The following is a 22,144-nucleotide window of genomic DNA, read 5'->3' on the forward strand; positions in this document are numbered from 1 at the left end:
GGCTAGGCCCCTCTGAAATTAAGGAGAGGAAGGGATTGGTGACTATTTGGTGAAACAGCCCAATGCCGACCAGCTGGCGAATATATCATGTAAACCTGCTGAAACCGTGGAAGGAGAGGGATCGATCCCTCCTCCGGACAGCCCTGCTCTCTCTTGGAAGTAAGTGCCCTTAATTTGTGAACAGCTATCTCCCAGACAGAGACAGGAGCTCGAAGCAGCTATCCGCTCGGTCCCAGAGGTGGTAAGTGAACAACCAGGTCGGACCTCTCTGATTGCGCGACATATGACTGACCGGGGTGATCGTCCGTGGCGACCCTACAGACTCCGGAGGCAAAGAAAGTAGAAGTGGAACTGGAAATCAAGCGAATGCTGGCACTAGGAGTGATCGAGGAAAGTGTCCCTGGTCCAGCCCCATCGTCTTGATTGCTAAGCCTGGCGGCAGTTGGAGGTTTTGCAATGACTTCCGTCGGCTCAACCAAGTTTCCGATTTGATGCTTATCCCATGCCTCGTGGGCGACCTCCTCGAGACTGGGACCAGCCAAATTCTTGACTACACTTGACATGACAAAGGGGTACTGGCAGGTTCCTTTAGCGAGTCCGCGAAGGAAAAACCGCGTTTAGCACTCCTAGCGGACACTGGCAGTATCGTGTCCTTCCATTGGGTTACGGAGCCTGCGACTTTTCAGCGTCTGGTGGACAAAGTGCTCCGGCCCCATAACTTCGTTCTGTGCTGCCTATCTGGATGGCGTTGTCATCTATTCCAGCACCTGGAAGGAGCACATACAGCAGGTCACAGCAGTATTACGGACATTGGGAGAGGCGGGCTCGCATCAACCCCAAGAAATGTTACTTCGGGTTGAGAGAAGCCAAATATTTGGGCTACCTAGTGGGCCGGGGTACTGTGAGGCCACAGTGTTCCAAGTTGCAAGCCATAATGGCCTGGCCCGTCCAAAACCAAGCGGCAAGTCCAATCCTTTCGGTTTGGCGGGTACTACCGCCGGTTTGTGCCTCGTTTCTCGAGAGCGGCGCCCTTGACCGACTTGACAAAGAAAAGAGCTCCTAATACGGTGGTATGGTCTGATAAAGCGGGGCTGCATTCAGTGACTTAAAAGGGCTCTGACTTCAGCACCTATCTTAATCTCCCTAACTTCTCTCTCCCTTTTGTCCTCCAGGCGGGCCGGACACAGGCTTGGGAGCCGTGTTGAGCCAAGCGTCGGCGGTGTTGAACACCCGTTATGTACCTGAGCGGAAACTGTTGGACGGGAGACCAGGTGCGCGGCGGTGGAGAAGGAGGCTCTGGCGATCAAATGGCGGTGGCGCGCTGCGGTACTACCTCTTGGGTGGCGTGTTCACTCTGGTGACGGATCATGCGCCTTTAAAGTGGATGGCCCTTCACAGGGAGTGAATCCGCGGGTCACGAGGTGGTTTCTTGACCTGCAGCAGTACAAATATACGCTTCGTTCATCGACAGGGGTCCCTTCATGCCAACGCCGATGCCCTCTCCGGGCCCGACCTCTCGGTGCAGGTGCCCGACCCGGCGGGTCTGGGCTGAGGGGAGTCTTGTCACCTGCGTGTGCATGGGAAGCAGCTGAAGGGCTTAGACAATACTGTTTATACATCTGCCCAGGGGGGTGCGCTGGCGCTCTTTCTGAGTTCTCTGCAGGTCTTACCGGAAATCCCACCAGGAGCCGCCATTTCCAGGAAGGACACACCACCTCGGTTCCGGCCCCAAGAATGAGGTCACTTCGGTTCCGGCCCCAAGGGTGATGTCACTTCCAGTTCGGCCCAGAGGGCGACATCATTTCCGCCCTCTGAGCTATAAAGCTCACTGCCTTTGCTTAGGCAGGCAGTTCTGTTTTGGACTCTGTTGTGTAACAACTGTTTGAAAATGCCTCAAGACTTTTGCAGCGGAAACCGCATTAAGCGGGTGGCTGCCCCAAACCTTTCACGCCTCTGGTCTCCAGTTCTTACAGCTTGTAATGCAAAGTGTGATTAAATGCGTCATTTTTTAACGCGTTATAGAGCACATGCATCGAAGCTTCTCAGCTGTGCTTGTGCTAAGAAAAGGAAACATTTTAAAAATAACGTAACATGATTGTCAATGTAACCTTTTGTAAGTAGTGCCTGGAGGATTCAGAGTGTGGAGAAACTCTAGGGACAGTGTGTGTATTAAGTTGTGGATTTTTCTGTGAGTATTTGGTGGCAGCGTGACAAAGTTGCTTCCGCAAGACTGCGTTAGCTGCAGAGCTCAGCTCAGAGCGAAATGAGGTGAATGGGAGGGGAGAGGATGACGTGACTCCCCCACCCGCCTTAACTGTCAATCCCCACAAACACAGTCTCGGAATTTGCATAAGCACAGCCCTTCACCAGCAATTTTAACTTAGTTACAAAGTGATCAAAACTCTTGTTTATACCCTGCGTCCTCTCATTAAACTTGTATCCCGCATTATTCGTGGGCATTACAAACGCCAGCGGCAGCCTGTCTATGAACTTAATTTAAACTTTAGGTTTACACCGTGCTTTGTTTCCGCAGTAGCTGCACTTATGAATATGCTTGTATGTGTCACTCGCTCGCTTCTTATTGTTTCGCTGCCTTCTCAATTGTATAATGCATGTTTTCTTCAGAGCTTTTTGGAGCTCTTTCTTGTTTTCTACGTACTGCGCTCACAGTCAGTTCACGTGATTACATGGAAGGCGTGATGATGTCACACGTAACTCCGCCCCCTTGGGTTTCAAGCTCATCTCCATTACAGTAAATGGAGAAAAACAGCTTCCAGTTATGACCATTACGCGTAGAATTTCGAAATGAAACCTGCCCAACTTTTGTAAGTAAGCTGTAAGGAATGAGTCTGCCAAATGTCAGCCTTCCACCCACACGGAAAGTTGGAGAATTAGTGATGAGTGAGTCAGTGAGTGAGTGAGGGCTTTGCCTTTTATTAGTATAGATCTATATATATCTATCTTTCATTTCGAAATTCTACGCGTAATGGTCATAACTGGAAGCTGTTTTTCTACATTTACTGTAATGGAGATGAGCTTGAAACCCGTGGGGGCGGAGTTTCGTGTGACATTATCACGCCTTCCATGTAATCACGCAGGATACGTAGAAAACCAGGAAGAGGCCCAAAAAGCGCTGAAGAAAACATGCATTATATAATTGAGAAGGCAGCGAAACAATAAGAAGCGAGTGAGTGACATATACAACCATATTCATGAGTTCTGCTACTTCGGAAACAAAGCACGATGTAAACCTAAACTTTAAATTAAGTTCATAGACAGGCTGTCGCTGGCATTTGTAATTTAGTGCCTACCCATATAAGGCCGTCCATCAGCGGCAATCCAATAGCAAACTGCCACGGGTAAATATTCACGGGTGAAGGACTGTCCTTATGCAGAGGAAAATGAGATGGTCAGGGTGGTGTTTGGCACAAACTCAGCGAAACTGCGAGAGAAAGTTTTAAGTGCCGGGACTTCGGTAACATTAGATACATCTATGGACATAGCACGACATGGCACCAGCACAGCTGGGAAACTTCGATGCATGTACACCGAGCAGCTCACGTGAACTGACGCAATGCGCAGACAAAAAGCAACAGTTCCAAAGAGCGCTGAACAAAAACAAATTACACAATTGAAAAGGCAGCAAAAAATATGAAGCGTCTGATACATACAAGCATATTCATAAATGCAGCTACTGTGGAAACAAAGCACACGGTGGAAAAAGTCAATGTCCCGCTAAAGGAAGACAGTGTAAAAAAAAAACCCGTGCATGCAGTGTGTCGGGTCTCAGATAAAGAAGAAGACGAGCTGTTTATTGATGCAGTAAGAAACAAATCGATGAATGAAACCTGTCATCTTTACAACGATTGACAAACACGGAATGTAACTTGAACACAACACATCCTACAAATACAAACCTGATTGAAAGAAATAATGATAATCAAATCCTTGATGACAGCAACACTCAGTAAAACTCACAAAACAAATACTGTATATTGACAGTCAGGTTACGTTATTTTTAAAATGTTCCCTTTTCTTTTTCATAGCTTCTTTAACACACTACGTCTCCGCTGCGATACGCAGGTATATATATATATGTATATATATATATATACCGATCTACATACTCGAATAATGGATACTTTATTTGCCATCAATGATTGTTTTGGTAAAGCCATACTCAGTGTATTCATTAGATGAACGGTAAAAAAGTAAGAGCGAGGGGAGGATGACTTATTGAGGCATGCAAGCAAAACCACAATAGCACGCGGGCTTGATGTACGAAAAAATATATCTTTTCAAGTTCTATTTACTCCGTATGTGTCAAACTCAATGCCCGCAGGCAACATCTGGCCCGGCGTGTAATTATATCCGGCCCGCAAGATCATTTTATATACTGTATTATTGTTATTAAAGGGATATGAAGCACTGGTAACACAATAAACTACAGATCCCATAATGCAGCGCTTCAGCTGCCTTGCCGAACACTTACCGCGTCCCCGTCTCTTCAGTCGTTTCCTTACTTTGCGAAGGAAGCAGCTTTCTCAGAGCTTCTGCACTGTTTTATAAACGCACGATATATAAGAAAGTCCTTTTTCCTTGCTTCGCCAACGAAGCAGCCTTTTTATTTAATCCACGGGTTCTCCGCTGTTTCATTGTTCATTTATTACGATTTTTATAGTTATTGTGTAGGTTTTATTTAATCCACGGGTTCTCTTCTGTGTTCACTGCGGTGTCTTCTTTCGTTTACGAGCTTCGCCAAGGAAGCAGCTTTCTCACTGCTTCTGCACTGTTTTAAAAACGAACGACATATAAGAAAGTCCTTTTTCCTTGCTTCACCAACGAAGCAACCTTTTTATTTAATTCACGGGTTCTCTTCTATTTTATTGTTCATTTGTTACGATTGTTACAGTTATTGTGTAGGTTTTATTTAATCCACGGGTTCTCTTCTGTGTTCACTGCGTGTCTTCTTTCGTTTCGACCTTCGCCAAGGAAGCAGAAACTTACAACCACCGAAACTTTGTAACGGCACAAGACTTCAGGTCACATCTCTACAAAACAACCTAATTGAAGCAACTATATTTACTGGCAGTGCCTCAGGTGACACAGTTTTTATTCCTCGCATCCCCGTTATAACATCTAATCTCACATTTAAATTCAAAGCGCTTCAATTTCCAGTAAGGCTCTGCTTCGAATGACAATTAATAAATCTCAGGGACAAACACTACAAAAGGTTGGCATTGATCTGAGGCAGGATTGTTTTAATGGCCAATTAATTTTTACATAGTCATATTCAACGTGGTATCAGTCTAAAAATGTTTACTTTTTTATTAATAAAAATATTCAGACAGTATTTCACCGCTGCGAAGCGCGGGTATTTTGCTAGTATACTAATAAAAGGCAAAGCCCTCACTGACTCACCCACTCACTCACTCATCACTAATTCTCCAACTTTCCGTGTAGGTAGAAGGCTGAAATTTGGCAGGCTTATTCCTTACAGCTTACAAAAGTTAAGCAGGTTTCATTTCAAAATTCTACATGTAATGGTCATAATGGTAAACAACGTCCGCCATGTTGAACTTTCTTATTTATGGCCCCATCTTCACGAAATTTGGTAGGCGGCTTCCCTGCGCTAATCGAAACTGATGTACATACGTATTTCAGCGTATGACGCCACTGTCGGCCGCCATATTAAACTTATCAACGTCACTAATTCTCCAACTTCCCGTGCAGGTAGATGGCTGACCCCATCTTCATGAAATTTGGTAGGCGGCTTCCCTGCACTAACCGAAACCAATGTACGTACTTATTTCAGTGGTATGACGGACAGTCATGGATTTTGTTGGAGTTCCCTCGCCACGAATTGACTGGGATTCTCTTAACCTGCCGGGAGAATGGAAAAAGTACTGACAGCATGTGGAGCTGATGTTTTTCTGGCCCGCTAAAACGCAAAGACGAGAGAGAGAAATGCAGCTACCTGCTCCTGTGGACTGGGGAAAAAGGAAGAGACATTTTTAACACATGGACTCAAACCCAGGAGGAAGCCAGGGTACTGAAAACTTATTATGACCGTTTTAAAGTGTTTATCATGCCTAAGACAAATACAATATTCGCGAGATACAAGTTTAATGAGAAGACGCAGGGTATAAACAAGACTTTTGATCACTTTGTAACGGAGTTAAAATTGCTGCTGAAGGACTGTGCTTATGCAAACGAAGATGAGATGGTCAGGGATAGTGTTTGGCACAAACTCAACGAAAGTGCAAGAGAAACTTTTAAGTGCCGGGTATGAGCTAACATTAAATAAAGCCGTGGATATCGTAAGATCACACGAGATAGCACAAGCACAGCTGAGAACCTTCGATGCATGTACTCCGAGCGGCTTACGTGAACTGACTGTGAACACAGTACGCAGACAACAAGCAAGAGCTCCAAAGAGCGCTGAACAAAAACACATTACACAATTGAGAAGGCAGCAAAAGAATATGAAGCGAGTGACACATACAAGCATATTCATAAGTGCAGCTACTGCGGAAACAAAGCACACGGTGGAAAAAGTCAATGTCCCGCTAAAGGAAGACAGTGTAAAAAGTGTGGTAAATTGAACCACTTCGCTAAAGTTTGCAGGACTGGTAAAGGTAAACCCGTGCATGCAGTGTGTGATGTCTCAGATAAAGAGGAAGACGAGCTGTTTATTGATGCAGTAAGAGAGAAACAACCCTCTGAATCTGAACAAGCCTTTGTAGACATATCAGTAGGAAAGCAAGGTGTAAAGCTTAAGTTTAAATTAAGTTCATAGACACGCTGCCGCTAAATATTTGCAAGCAAATCCACAACTTAATACCGGGAATGCCTGTTAAGCATCTTAGATTCACGAGTACCGATTTGGGTAGTGAAAAGTCACTTCGAAGAATGAAACCTGTTATCTTTACAACGGTTGACAAACACGGAATGTAACTTGAACACAACGCATCTCCAAATATGAACCTGATTGAAAGAAATAATGATAATCAAATCCTTAATGACAGCAACACTCATAACAGTCACAAAACAATTACATTGACAATCATGTTAAGTTATTTTTAAAATATTTCCTTTTCTTTTTCATAACTTCTTTAACACACTACTTCTCCGCTGTGAAGCGCGGGTATTTTGCTAGTATATATATATGCACACACACACATACATATATATCAGCGCTTCCTGATTCATTTTACACTCGCACCCACTTGGTTTGAGAAGAAGTATGAAAAATTATGAGGTTAACGCAGAAAAAGAGATCACCAATTGAAGCTTTATGAATAATGGATACTTTATTCGCCATCAATAATTGTTTTGGTAACGCCATACTCAGTGTAATCCTCCTTCCATTGTCTAATTTTTTCGCGACTAGCCATGATTAAATGGACGGTAAAAAAGTAAGAGTGAAGCGATGCTGACTTATTGAGGCAGAAGTATCTTCGGTAGGAATGTAAGTTGAATTTAGTTTTTAAATTTCTATGGTGAAGAAAAATTTATGCAATGATGACTAAATTTAACTTACATTCCTACCAAACATATTGCTGTCGACTAAATAAAAATGACCTATATTTAAAATTTAAATAGAACTTCAACAGATACGATAGTTCATAATATCCACGCCGCACTCTGTGCACGTTAGAGCGGGAGTCATCCATATTGCACAAGCAGCGTATGTAGCCTGCCCATTTAATTATTTAGGAATGGATAGATAAATTAAAATTTTGTACAAATAATGTTTTTCATTTTTCTTCCTCGGCACCCCCAACAACAGCTGCTCGCACCCCAAAGGGTATATATATATATGTGTGTATATATGTAGATATGTGTATATATATACAGGGTGGGCCATTTATATGGATACACCTTAATAAAATGGGAATGGTTGGTGATATTAACTTCCTGTTTGTGGCACATTAGTATATGTGAGGGGGAAAACTTTTCAAGATGGGTGGTGACCATGGTGGCCATTTGGAAGTCGGCCATTTTGGATCCAACTTTTGTTTTGTCAATAGGAAGAGGGTCATGTGACACATCAAACTTATTGGGAATTTCACAAGAAAAACAATGGTGTGCTTGGTTTTAACGTAACTTTATTCTTGGTGTGTGGGTATGTTTGTGTGTGTCCTGCCCTGTGTTGGCTGGGATTGGCTCCAGCAGACCCCTGTGACCCTGTGTTCGGATTCAGCGAGTTTGAAAATGGATGGATGGATGTTGCGTTATTTTCAAAATGTTTCCTTTTCTTTTTCATTACTTCTTTAACACACTACTTCTCCGCTGCGAAGCGCGGGTATTTTGCTAGTATATATATATAGTAAGGTTTCAAAACTTGTCTGGGACTCCTCCCAACAGGATGACAGGCCGAAGAGGTTATCAGTTGCCGGGGCTGTTCCAGCACTGTAGCAGCTTGTCACAAAAGCAAATCCAAAAACATTGCAGTTGCGCTCTGAGCACCTGCTGTCGATGGGTGATGCATGGACCATTATAAATGCAGCGAACAGTATTACTTAGCCACTAATCTGGCTATGACCCTGCCTGATTGCTGTGTCTGTGTTTAGGAGACTGATAGATCTTGCTACAATAAATAACTGTGCTGTTCCTGTTTCAAGCTAAATAAAAGTTGGTTTTGCTAAAGTACTGAGACTTAGCCTCGTGTTTTGGGGTGCAAGACAGGGACTCACACATCACAATATGTAACTGCAATATATGTTTTGAGAGATTATTTAGGTGCAAGAGGCAAAATGCTTCCAAAAAGGGAAACGTTGTTTGCAATGCTATGGGATATGTGAGTCAAACTTAGCACATTGATAACTGACAGATTGGAGAACAAAAGAAACTTGATTCTAGGGATGTGCATCATCAAATATTTGGTTCTGTACTGTAAAATCCAGCTTTTTGGACAAAAATCCCTAAAGTACCAATTTTTTGTGCATTTTATTTAGTAGATATTGGTGTAAAAAAGGTAAAATCATATAAATGTTGATTTTTTTTTAAATTTGAAGTGCTGTACTCTGTACTTTTCAGCCATTTGCTTTGCTTTATTATATAAAAAAACTATAAAAATAATAGCCATTTATGTCCGAGTATGTAATTTAGTCACAATAATGTCATAAAACCCTCAGTGCATGAACATGCTTTATTGTGCACAATAGTGCTTTGCTCTGCAGGAAAACACTCAACCCTTGGAGCTCACTCCTAGCTTTTTCCTGGCACATTTCCCCTTTCCTGTAGATGAGGCTGACTACATGCATGCTCCAAGTGAAGCAGACAAAAGTAATTGATATTGTTTCTGTCTCTGATGCATCTTTTAGACTTCACACGCCATGACTGCCATCATAGTTTGCAAAGCAGGCATCATACTAAAATAACAGAGAAAAGCATACCACACAGGTCAACAAGACTTTTACATGTGACAGGAAATGCCTCCAGCTTTTTAACAAGAAAATTTTACGTTAACACAAAATGACAGACAGGCACATGAGGAATTACAGTATGAAAATACACGTACTACTACTGTGTCCTCTATAAGGTTTGGATTTCAGCCAAGGTTCTTCCCCTGGCTGGAGTTCAAATTCATTTTTGGCCCATGTTTGATTGCTTTGTTTTAATATTTTTATTTGTTAATAATTTGCATTATTCTGTGTTTTGTTAGGTTGTGTATTATTTAACTTCTATGTGTCAATGCGTCTACTATGTTTGATGTACTTAATGGGTGGTTCCCCAAGAGGGGCCACCTGTTCACCTCCATTAAGGTACTGTCCTCAACCCTATAAAGGCTGATGAATCACTCAGTTCCTTCTGGTACATTGTATGCACTGGGCAGTGGTGAGTCCTGTTATTATTACTTTGATTTGTTGACAGTTCTCTGCATTTTTTTCCCTCTTTGCTCTTTTTCTCAATCTTTCATTGGATTTGCATTTTTGGAACAGTGGTTAGTCAGTGGCTTGCCTTTTGTGCTAAGGCAACTCCTCCAAGAGTTTGTATCACAGAGCATTTTTAATAATAAATCTTATTTTTTTTGTTTTAAAGATTCTTCTTTTGACCCTTTGTCATACAAGCTGAACATTAATAAACCTTTCCTCATGTAGGGCTTTTTACAAAAATTTTTGGGGCTTTGAAGATATTCTCAAGTTCATTACCATGGTGCACCAATTTACTGTATAAAAAGTGTTATTTCTACACAGTGAAACTAAAATGAGAAAAACTCATTTTAATACAATTGGAGATTGTGCACTTTATTCATATGTGAAGCGTTTGATTATAAATTTAAAACCATGGCACATAAGGGGAAGTCAAGGAAAAATATAGTAAGGCGGGCACAGCATGTATACACATGTAAATGCACATGTCACTGCATACTAATGGGTCTGAAATGACTTTAAGAGAGAGAGAGATGGTAATTAAATCTCATGCCTATCTTGACCTTTAACAATTTGTAAAGTAAGCAAAGAGGGGTATGGAGAATACCACAGCGGCATTTCTGTATCTGCTGTTTAAGCACTTGGAAGGGTCAAAAACCCATACTAAGGTTGCTCTTTGACTTTTTATTAACCTTTTATACAATCCAGCTTTATGTTTTATTTGAGGCACTGACACATTCTGTTGGGAATTTAACAAAAATGTGTGTTTATGGTGGTTTCCTTACTTCATCTACTGGATCACCTCAAGAATTTTTTTTTCGTTATAGCCATTACTGGCTATAAAGAGAAGAGGAGTTAGGCAACAGCAGGTGACAAGCACAAGACCAATGAGTTTAACAACAGGTTTGACATGGTGTCTAGCACCAGCAAATTGTCAGTAAATGGGTCACCTCTTCCCTCTCCCATCATTGCAGAAGTAGACTTTGCTCCTCCATGTTGCTGTACTGCTGATGCCATTGCTATAGCATCTGATACACTGGGTCCCACTACTCTGCTCTTCACAGCAGTTGAGGAGAGGGTGGAACCGAGGACTCTATGCCCTGGAAAGGCAGCTCATCCAGATGGTGTGTGTCCCAGTCTGGTGTGTGCAGATCAACTTACATGGCCTTTACAGATACTGTTCAACCAGATTATTCAAGGTGGGAGGGCCCCAGCTCTGTGGAAATCATGTCTTGTGCCTGTTCCCAAAAGGTGGATGGCTGACTGAGATAAATTACTTGCACACCAGTGGCCCTTACATAACACATCATGAAGACACTTGAGTGGCTAATTCTGTGTCGCCTCAGACCACAAGTCCAGCATGCACTGGATCCCCCACAGTTTGCATACCAGGAGTACATTGGTGTTGAGGGTGCAGTTCTCTACATGCTACACCATACCGACTCCATTTTGGATGAACCAGAGGGTTATGCGAGGGTTACGTTTTTTGGATTTTTCAAGTGCATTCAACACCATCCAACACCCCATTCTTTAAGACAAACTGGAGAGGACATTCTGGATTCTTAACGACATGACTGACGACTGCAGTTTGTCAAACTGGTGAATATTGTCTCAAGGATGGTAGTGAGCAACATTGGGGACCCACAAAGGACTGTTCTGACTCCATTTCTGTTCACATTATACACAGCAGACTTTAAATACAAGTCAGACTTCTGCCACATTCAGAAGTACTCTAATGATACAGCTACTGTGACATGTATAAGGAATCGGCAGGAAGTGGAACTGAGTGATCTGCTTGGAGCTTTCAGTGACTAGAGCAGTAAGAACTGCCTGCTTCTGAACATAATGAAGATCAAGGAGATGACTGTGGATTTCCGCAGGTCTAAGCACCAACTTCAGCCTGTTAACATCAAGGAGAGGACATTGAGGTGGTGTAGACTTGTATCTAAATGTCTATCTTGATGACAGGTTGGACTGGTCTCTGAACATAGATGTTTTCTACAGGAAGGAACAGAGCAGACTTTTTCCTGAGAAGACTCGGATCATTCAAAATATGTTGTGAAATACTGTCTTTGTTTTATCAGACAGTTGCTGCCAGTGTCCTCTGCTTTGCTGCCGCATGTTGGGGAGGCAGTATGACAGATAAGAACACAAAGTGGCTGGACAAGCTGATGAAGAAGACTGGTTTGGCACTGGGCAGGTCTGTGCCCTCACTGGGAATTGTAGAAAGGTGTATAGGGAAGAATGTACAAGCCATTCTTAACAATAGCAGCCACCCTCTCCACAATATTATGGTGGGTCAGAGAAGTAAGTGTAGCAGTCATCTTCTCTCACTGCACTGTAGAATGGAACTCGTGACCCATTTGTACTTTTTACGATTTATTTATGTTTGTTCTCCTTGCTTTCTTATTACTTTTTAATACTTAATACTGTTTCTGATGATTTAACCCCCACACCACAATTATAAAATACACTGTGGTCACGATGTGCCCATTCAAATACCATTGATAATATGCTGACCTTTGATCTCTGTATATAGCAAATCTGTAAGAAGAGGGAGAAAGGTTGTACTTCTAAGGAAACATAACTTGTTTTAAAGCAGATAAATCCACAGTGACACCTTTGCATACTTTGTATCTTTCATTTATTCCATTGTCACATTTGCCTTGAACTGTTTGTTAGTTTGGACCTTACTAATAGGAATAAATACCATCTAAACAATGTAATAAAATCGCTAGTTTACAACAGTTGAATCACAAATAAGCCAGAAAGGAGGCTGCATGTATTCTGTCAGATTGTAGTCATGCTCTGTTTCCCAAGTTTTATTTTTGCTATCAGATTGCAAATTTATATTCTCTAGGCTCTATAGCAATACATTTAAGAACTCTTTTCTCTCCAGTGCTGTAAGCATTTTGAATTCTACTAGCTGAACAATATTCCTATTATAGAAATCCTATGAATGAATGTACTGATTATAACAATCGTTGTTATTTCTTGTATTTTTGGTTTATCTTCTTGTATATATGTAGCAATGTCTTACTGTATATTTGTACACTTCTGCTGGAAACAAGTTTCTCTCTGAGCACAGTAAAAAATCTACCCAACTTAACCTAGGCCATCACTAACTGGTAAAGAGTGTAAAATGTTGGCGCTTTCCTCTAACCCATGGGTCTGGCAGGTAGAGCTGGAAGTGGCTGTGGTCTGGGCTACACGAAGAGCTGGGAGAGGCTCAATGGAAGATGGGGCTAAAGGGATACCGACTGTTGCTAGAGATCCAAGGACTCAAAGTCTGTTGGGAAATTGTAAGATGGACAATGTGTAATTTTTTTTTTGGCATAATCAAGACTGCAAACCCATTTTAGTAGTTTTCATGTGAGATAATAACAGAGCTGTAATAGCTTATATACAGATCAGCTAAATATAAAAAGCAGTCACCTTGAATCGTATTAATTTTGCCACAGTATGTTGTGCATAGTCTACATGATTTGGTGTACCAGAATTAAATGTAGGACCCCCCTGCAACACATGGTGGTAACGCGTGGTTTCAGTATTACTTGAGTTTGCTCATACAATACAACAAAATGTATTTTTGCATAGCCCAAAATCACACAAGAAGTGCCGCAGTGGGCTTGTCTTGTCAGCCCCCCAGCCTTGACTTTCTAAGAAGACAAGGAAAAACTCCCCCAAGAAAACCCTGTAGGGAAAAAATGGAAGAAACCTTGGGAAAGAGAGACCCCTTTCCAGGTAAGTTGGGCATGCAGTGGGTGTCAAAAAAAAAAGGTGGTCAATATAATACAGTACATAAAACAGAACACAAGTAATCCTCAATACAATATAATAGTAAAATAAAAATATTACAAGTACCGAGCAGAATTCAACAGTGGATACGATTTGGATTTTCATAATACGATCATGTTAGGATGCACTCTGCAAAAGAGTCAAGACAGCAAAACAAAGGACTATCCTTGCATTTTTGGAAGCAGGACTCCCCTCACATTGAGTCTTCTATGTAGAAACCCTTATTTTTAGTCATAATGTCTAACACTATTTTGTTGGATATCCAAAACCACACCTAAGTGTGAAATTGCTACAACATAATAGTAAAGAATAATGAATAACAAAGTTAAATACAAGAAATAAGAAGGGGCAATTTCATTTTTTGAGACATACTTCAATAGGTTGTGGAGCTGAACTAATCCGTCTGCCGGTTTTATCCATGACAACTGCAAAGAGACTGGTCTGTCCTACCGATATTCCTTGGACCGGGAATGTTGCTGCCGTCTCATTTTCCAGATTATTATTCATTGGCCTGTAATGAATAAAGTGCATTCACTTTGAATATTTGGTTTTATAAATTCAAGCAAATAAAGTTTTGCAGTCATTGGCTTTGCAAGTAACAAATTACAATCCATCTCTCTGTCTCTTTCTGTTTCTCTCTCCATTTATGGTTTGACTGCCATGATACAAGTTGGTACAGAAACCTTTACAGCTGAATAAACCTATGGATACCAACCTCCTTTATTCACCTTTAATGACACAACAGGTAGACGGTGACCTTATTCTAACCCCAAGTCACGGATCCCACAAAAACAACTTACAGCAAGGAAACAATCTGAGAGGATGCCAGAAGTTTTAAATCCATGACATTAAAGTATTTAGCCAAGAATGGATTTTTGTTATCATCCAGCACATGGACATTAGCGTTCACATATTTTCCTATCTCAACCTGCAAAGACAGTGAAATAAATAATGACTGGCATAAGAACAACCATTTCAGATTCCCTGGCAATAACACTAAAGGCAACCTTTCTAGTAGTATGTATGAAAATAAATATATTTTTTAGCAAAGTGTACCTTGTCTTTCAGAGTTAATATACAGATAATATTATAAATTACACAATATCAAATTACATGAAAGGATTTAAGTGCAGACAGGCAAATTACTTTGATCAATTCACAATTATGCAAATGCAGTGATCACAATGAATTGAGCACTAACCTTCTCAACAACACTCACATACACTTCTTGAATATCTGAAATATGCACAGTAGCCACGACAGGTGCTGGAAATGCCAGACATAAATCATGAACATTCACTGTTAAAGTGCCGGGGCTTAAGGGAAGCACCTAAAAATCAGATGTGCAGTAAGGTGAAGAGAGTTGTAGAATCTTTTAGAATACAGAAACATTGAGAAAGGCGTACATTTTTTAGGCATCTCTAACAGATATATAAGCTTTCACCAAATATGAGGAGCAGGTGAAGCATACATACTAACCTCGACAATTCCTTTATCATTTTGATAAATTACATTTCCAATTTTGTCCGCAGTGCTGTTAACAAAGAAGTAACCAGATCCACCTAACAAAGTAAGCTCACCCTAGCAGAAAAATAAGACAACAGGTGTATGTCTGATAAAGTGATTATAATACAAGAGGGTAAAGGAGAACAAGAGGTATGGAAGACTTACTCGAACATCTGGATAGTTGTAAATTGTGATGGTGTCGGGAAAAACTTTAACATCTTCTACCAGCAGAAGTTCAATATTAGCTGATATTGGTGTGAAGTGTTCAGACTGAAAAACAAGTTTAATACACATGACTTGTTAAATTGATTCTATGGTCTAACTGAATTCAATACCCAGACTTTTTGTTACTTCATATCAAGGTTTAATTTAATGATTGACTTTAAAATTCTGCTTATGGTTTATAAAGCCTTAAATAATCTCACCCCATCTTATATATCGGAATGTCTGACACCTTATATTCCAAATTGTAACCTTAGATCCTCAAATGAGTGTCTCCTTAGAATTCCAAGAACAAAGCTTAAAAGAAGTGGTGAGGTGGCCTTCTGCTGTTATGCACCTAAAATCTGGAATAGCCTGCCAATAGGAATTCGCCAGGCTGATACAGTAGGCAGTTTAAAACACTGCTGAAAACACATTACTTTAACATGGCCTTTTTATAACTTCACTTTAACTTAATCCTGATACTCTGTATGTTCAGTTCATCATAATAACTATTCATGGTGGCTCTAAAATCCGTACTGACCCCTACTCTCTTTTCTGTTTCTTTTTCCGGTTTCTTTGTGGTGGTGGCCTGCGCCACCACCACCTACTGAAAGCTTCATGATGCTCCAACAATGATGGACGGATTAAAAGGCAGAAGTCTACGTGACCATCTTCATCATCAAGCCCTTCCGTGAGAACCCTAAATCCAAAGAGGACTGTTTCATTTATGTTAGGTAGAATGCCCAGAGGGGACTGGGTGGTCTAATGGTCTGGAATCCCTACAGATTTTATTTTTCTCCAGCCGCCTGGAGTTTTTTTGTTTTTTCTGTCCCCCCTGGCCATTGAACCTTACTCTTATTCGATGTTAATTAATGTTGATTTATTTTGTTATATAATTGTGTCTTTCATTTTTCTATTCTTTAATATGTAAAGCACTTTGAGCTACTGTTTGTATGAAAATGTGCTATATAAATAAATAAATGTTGTTGTTGTTGTTGTAATGGAAGGTGTAATCCTGGCCAGTTAAGTCTCATAAGCCAAGATTCTTCAAAATGTCATTGGGCAGGAATCAAAGTGTATTGCTGGCAGCTGTAGACCGACAACTAAAAATGGACATTGTTCATTTTACCTGCAAGCATTTAGCTGTGGAGAGTTGATATAAATGCAGATGATTGCCGAGCCTTGGAATTCTCATTAAAGGTATAATCATCAGTACTCTGGCAGGTGGATATGCAGCATGGTAGTCCCATACAGAGGTGTTAGCACTTAGTTTCAGTACTCCTAATTGCCTGTTAAGCTTTTAAAAAGGAGCTCACTTGTAAGAAGAATTGGATGTCAAAAAGCATGTTTGGGTGTGTAAAATCGGGGAAAAAAGGCAAGATTCCTTACCAGCTGAAAAATGAGTATCTTATGATTCCTTCCAAACCACGCTGGCTTTACGGGACCTTTTATAGTTTTGAGTGTCAGTCTGGGAGTTCATATGCTTTAACGGAATATCACAAAAAAAGGAAAAAATGTAGTGCAAACGTAAATAGGAGGTGATAAAGTTACTGTTTCCACAGTTGTGTGTGAATGGACAAAATGCCAATGGAATTGATCAAAGCAGTAGGACAGAGGTATTAAGCTCAGTTCCTGAAGTAGCATTTTATCAAACCAGTTCATTCATTTGAAATCAATAGCTCCTCTAGGCTAAGATCTCCTAAATTACTATAGCATTTCTGTTGTTCTCAGAATCAATAGCACAAAATGGGAAGAAATCTTATTGCGATCCCTTAATTCCAGCTGTGCAACATAAAGTACAGAAAGAAGAAGCAGAATAAATTCTAACTGTACAACAGTGTGTAATAATGTGTTTCTGTTAGTTTTGAGAAATGTTAACAAAACTTCATGCCAAGTACTGACTGCTTTAAGTAAGGCACGCACTCAGAAAACAAAACACAAAACAAAAAAAATACTAAAACCTGAATATCTGAAAGTGATGGCTGAATAGCCACAAATAACCATAAATGGAGTGCTAGATATTACCTTGACCTTCAGGTCAATTTCTGAACATAAACACTGCAGTATTATACAGAAAAGGGTCAAAATGAAGTATTTATAAAACCACTGACAACCATGGTCAGCAAATTCAGCTCACATTATCATACCTGAAGCGCCAATTTAATGAAAAGCTATGAAGTGCTTTAGAGTTCAATGTTCTGTGTTATCAACCAGGCTTCAAATTTGAATGGAGTCAGCCAAGGGTACAAACTCAGTTACAAAAACATCAATAAGCGTTTCATTTATAGGATCAAAAATGCGTTGAAGGCTTCTGAATGGCAGCAGCAATATCCCCAATATTTACTTTTAAGATAGAAATAAGTCAGTTATACAGTTAGCTGTACTGCACAACATACTGTATAAAGAGTTGTTACATATTGCTTTTTTCTCACACATAATCACATTACAAATCTTCACATTTCATACTACAGTACATTGAACTAAACAAACAAAGCTCTAAGGACTAATCTCCATGACACCAGCAAATCAATGTAAGAGGCAGTCCTGCATGGTTTCCCCAGAGTCTGCACAGTCACTGTGGGCTGCTAGATATTTTAATAAACACTGCAGTACGGAAAAGAAAACAAAGTGAAATAAAAAAAATTCTGATGTATACAAATAACAACAACAGCAACAATAATAATAATAATAATAATACAATAAAAGTCATGTAGAGGGCAAGACCAAGTACATGGCCATGAGCAAGGCATGAAATACTCCTCGTCTAAAGGAATGGCTTGCAGACCAAACCTCAACCACTCACTAAAAATCCCGTGTTTGCTTCTTGAGGCCTGCAGCCTTTTTGGAGATTTGGAATTGGCAGGATTATAACAGCTTCACAATCAGGAGCACATGCCAAAGGCCTTTCTACCGTAAATGCATAATTAAATGGCAAACCCGTTTTCACTTTTATCAGCTATTTGAGGGCATTTTTATATTTCTTCCCCACTAATTCTTTTCAATGTTATGGACCTGAAGATTTCATTTTGCACCAGGCATCCACATCCGCATACCCACTATGCTGGCATGTATTCACATGGTGTGATGCCACAAGCTATAGTCATGTAGTGTCGGCAGCCCTTTAACCCCAATATTAAAGCAGGCCTAAAAGCAGAGTAGAATCATTGGCTCATTTTATAAGGGTTTGTAACCAGGTCTCACGCAGCTGTGTGGCACCAACACTGACCAAAGCACTGCTGCTAAAGTAAATTGGTATTTTTTGCTAATGTTTATATTTATTGTAGGCTACTGAAACCATTTTTTTAATTAGTAAGTACCATATTGCAACTAAACTTGGTTAAGACTTTGTTTATTAGTAATATATTTAAATTTTATCCATGTTTTTAGGTTAAAATGACCAAATACTACATTTTTCAAAATGTAATTTTCTAACATGGGGAACCTTTTACACAAATATTCATATTAGTTTCATGACTCATGGGTTGTGGAATGGCTTGAATGTTACAGTTCTGTAAAGCTATGTTTTCAGCAGTGATCCTAGTGTGATTGTTATGCGTTTGCCGGGGCTTAGGTTTACCTTGTCTTTCTGTGTCTTTTTGTTTTTTTAAAGTATATGAATTTACAGTATGGCACATTGTTAGTATTGTTATGTTTATGTTGTATTTAGTAACCATGTGTAATGCATTGTTCTCTTTTGTCCCTACGTGATTTGGGAGGCGGAGACCACCTGGTGGCTATACACTCAGCTGAAGAACAAATCTCAGTAGAGGTTCGTTGAAGTTTGTTGGATTTCCTTGTAAGTATCCTTTCTCTTTCGATTTATAGGTTTTTCTGACATTTCTACTGGATTTCTCCTCTTGGGTTGTGTTTGGAACTTGTTCAAGTTGGACTGCCTTTTAGACATCTTTTTGCACTTTAGAGAAATCTAATTTTTGTAAGTAAATATTTTCATTTATAAAGATTCTTTGCTTTATAGTATCTCTACAAGCTGCTCCATAGTGGCCCTACCAGATTAAGAATTATTGTACTAGGCCTCTGCCTTGAGGCCTACCTGGTGCTGGTGGGAATCTCCTGGAGTCCGTTTGTCCAGGTTTTCAATGAAATCTAACCTGTTGTGTCCCAAATCTCTCACACTTCTTCTCATTATTTCCTCGAATTTAAAGCAGTCATTTAAATTAGGTCAGTTAGACACTTAGGCACTCAGTTTGGCACAAAGTAGGTAAACCTGTTGGTTCATCCCAAAGTTTCCATTCACATACCCCCATTTTTAATAACGCCAGTCTCTATATAGAAGGCGACCCAACCTCATTCCTGAGCTGGGTGGGTTGTGGCATCATTACCCTTGGTGATGTTTTTCACAGCTCAGGGCTCATACATTTTCAGTCCCTGAGGTCCACATTTTCTTTTCCATCCTCTTCTTTTTTTCTTTTATCTCCAACTCTGGTCTGCTATCTGGTCTTGAGGTATTCCTCTGCCTTCTCCGCTCTCCCTCTTTTCACCCTTTCCCTTAATCCACTACAACAAAATTTGTCTCCGCTATTTATGCCTTTTTATGCAAAGCTGTCTCCAAGTCAGCCCATTCGGTCAGTTTGGAAACATGATCTATCACTGTCTACTCCTCTTGATTGGGATAGGATTTTTACGAACGCAACCTTTACAAATCCCAGTTCTCCGTATACACAATTAAAATTTGTGCCACACCTCTATTTCACTCCTCGTAAAAGGATTTATTATGGGCTAATCTAATGACCACTTTAGTTCTCTTTGCTGTTCAAAGCCCCCAGCTACTGTAATTGACGGTGCAACTGATTCAGATATTTTTAAGTGGCAAACAACTTGTTTGGATTTGCTTGGATGGGAGCTTTGATTTAATGTCTGCCTAGTTTTTCCTGTGTGAACCTGTGCCTTCCCCCCTCCATGACATGACTATGAACAAATTATATATTATACATATGCTATTATATATATAGTGGCCACCAGGGGGCACTTAAGCTCCCCAAACACCCGACACAGACAGGCTTGGACACAAAATTGCAGCAAACAAAGGCTTTTATTGTGTTCAACTCTTCTCCAGAAGAGTTACACAAGTGCAACAGTAAGCACACAGCAACTCTTGGTCTTTCTCTTCTTCTCTCTCACCGTCTCCTCTGCTCCATCCAGCAAACTTTGTCCTCCTTCCTCCTGACTCTGGATCCTTGAGCTAAGGCAAACAGCTCCTTCTACATTATAGCTGGGAGTACATTGTGGTACTCTCAGAATCCAACAGGGCTGAGCCTACAAACTCCAAGTCCCATGATGCCCTGTGGGAATCCGTGGTGATGCTGCAACCCAGGGGCACTGCTATCTAGCGCAGTGTAGGTGTCCTGGCCAGGTACGATCCCTGGGCTGCGGCCTTCACAATATACAGTATTAATATTCTAACTTCTGCTTAAGCAAATTAAAAGCAAAGATATGTTTATTTCTGGGACAAAACGTCTTACAGGAAATAATAGAAAAAATACTTTCCAAAACTCCTATATTTTTTCAATATAATTATTTTTTTACCACTAAACCCTTCTTCAGGACTTTGGATAACATTATACTCCCATTTAAAAATGGTCTTTGTTTGGCCAAATCTCTATCCATAGATCTAAGAAGGAGGGCAGATTAGCACTTCCTGCTTTCCAGGTGTTAATTGGTAGCGTAGTAAATGCTCAGTGCTTGGATTATGATGAGAACTACATGTCTCACAGCTGGCAGAAACATGTGCTACTATAGAGAGGAAATCTGACATTTCTTCTTCTCTGCGTGCTCTAATGCACACACCATTATCCTTAATAGCCATAGATAAAAATAAAATATAACAGTTGTAACCTTGCTGGTCCACTTGAACGGGTAGAAGTACACTCTGAACTTGGCTGTCACCAGTGACTATTACCCCTTTAAAACCAAATCAGTTTCTCTTGTTGCCACAGAAACATCCAGAATCAAGAAACTGACACGATTATATTATAGGGATTCCTAGAGCCTTCTGTACAAAATAATTTTCTATCATTCAAAAGTCTCTATTGATTTTGTTTTCTTCATATTATGGCACTTTTACAAAATTACTTCTTTTATCTACTAGACAGGCCCTAGCATTAACAAAGGAAAAATCCCAAGAACATATCAGTACCTGTGACAAAACACACCATTACACTCCTTATAACAATAATCTTGCATTTACCGTCACAGACAATGAGTTGAAAACCAAAGAACACACCGTTTCTCAGTTTGTGGCAGGCAGGGACTAAAATTATACACCTATATTAGTCTGTCTTAAATATACTTGTGATTGAATTAAGCATGCCAAAAATGCACTCGGGCATTAATTACTATAGAGATAAGGGTTTTCTTATTAGAATTCATTTTGTTTAACTTGATTTTTCAGTAAAGCAAGCAGCCAGATTGAACACTGCCAAATTATCTGCACCTGAGATCTGTGTCCTGTTTTGGCACAAACTGACTGGTCTGATAATTTATGTGAACCCCCAGATTGAGAAAGACAGACAGACACATTAGAGATGGAGGCAGTAATGAACAATCAGGCATAAACAACCACAACAACACAAGTCATAGGTTAAACTGACAATGAAAAACAAGCACATATCAAACAGGGGTCCGGATCTGTGCTTGCACCATCCTTCTACTTGCTCTTTAAGTCCTGCACCAGGAAAACAACTGTGGAACTGAGTCTGGATACTTAAAGTCTGCATTTAGACCAGCGACTTTCAGTCCTA

General features: G+C 40.4%; 1 protein-coding gene across 1 annotated transcript in view; it reads right to left on the reverse strand.

Annotated features, from left to right (window-relative positions):
* Window positions 1–22,144, reverse strand: part of LOC120540473 (nuclear pore membrane glycoprotein 210-like) — a 319,549-nt gene that overhangs the window by 122,583 nt on the left and 174,822 nt on the right. Inside the window, exons 19-23 of the mRNA XM_039771311.1 lie at window positions 15,348–15,452; window positions 15,156–15,257; window positions 14,878–15,006; window positions 14,477–14,604; window positions 14,049–14,187 (exon numbers count right to left, since the gene is read on the reverse strand). Of these exons, the coding sequence (XP_039627245.1) occupies window positions 14,049–14,187; window positions 14,477–14,604; window positions 14,878–15,006; window positions 15,156–15,257; window positions 15,348–15,452 (603 nt within the window). The remainder of the gene's footprint in view (window positions 1–14,048; window positions 14,188–14,476; window positions 14,605–14,877; window positions 15,007–15,155; window positions 15,258–15,347; window positions 15,453–22,144) is intronic.

This window comes from Polypterus senegalus, chromosome 12, assembly GCF_016835505.1.
Source record: "Polypterus senegalus isolate Bchr_013 chromosome 12, ASM1683550v1, whole genome shotgun sequence".
Lineage (NCBI taxonomy): Eukaryota > Metazoa > Chordata > Cladistia > Polypteriformes > Polypteridae > Polypterus > Polypterus senegalus.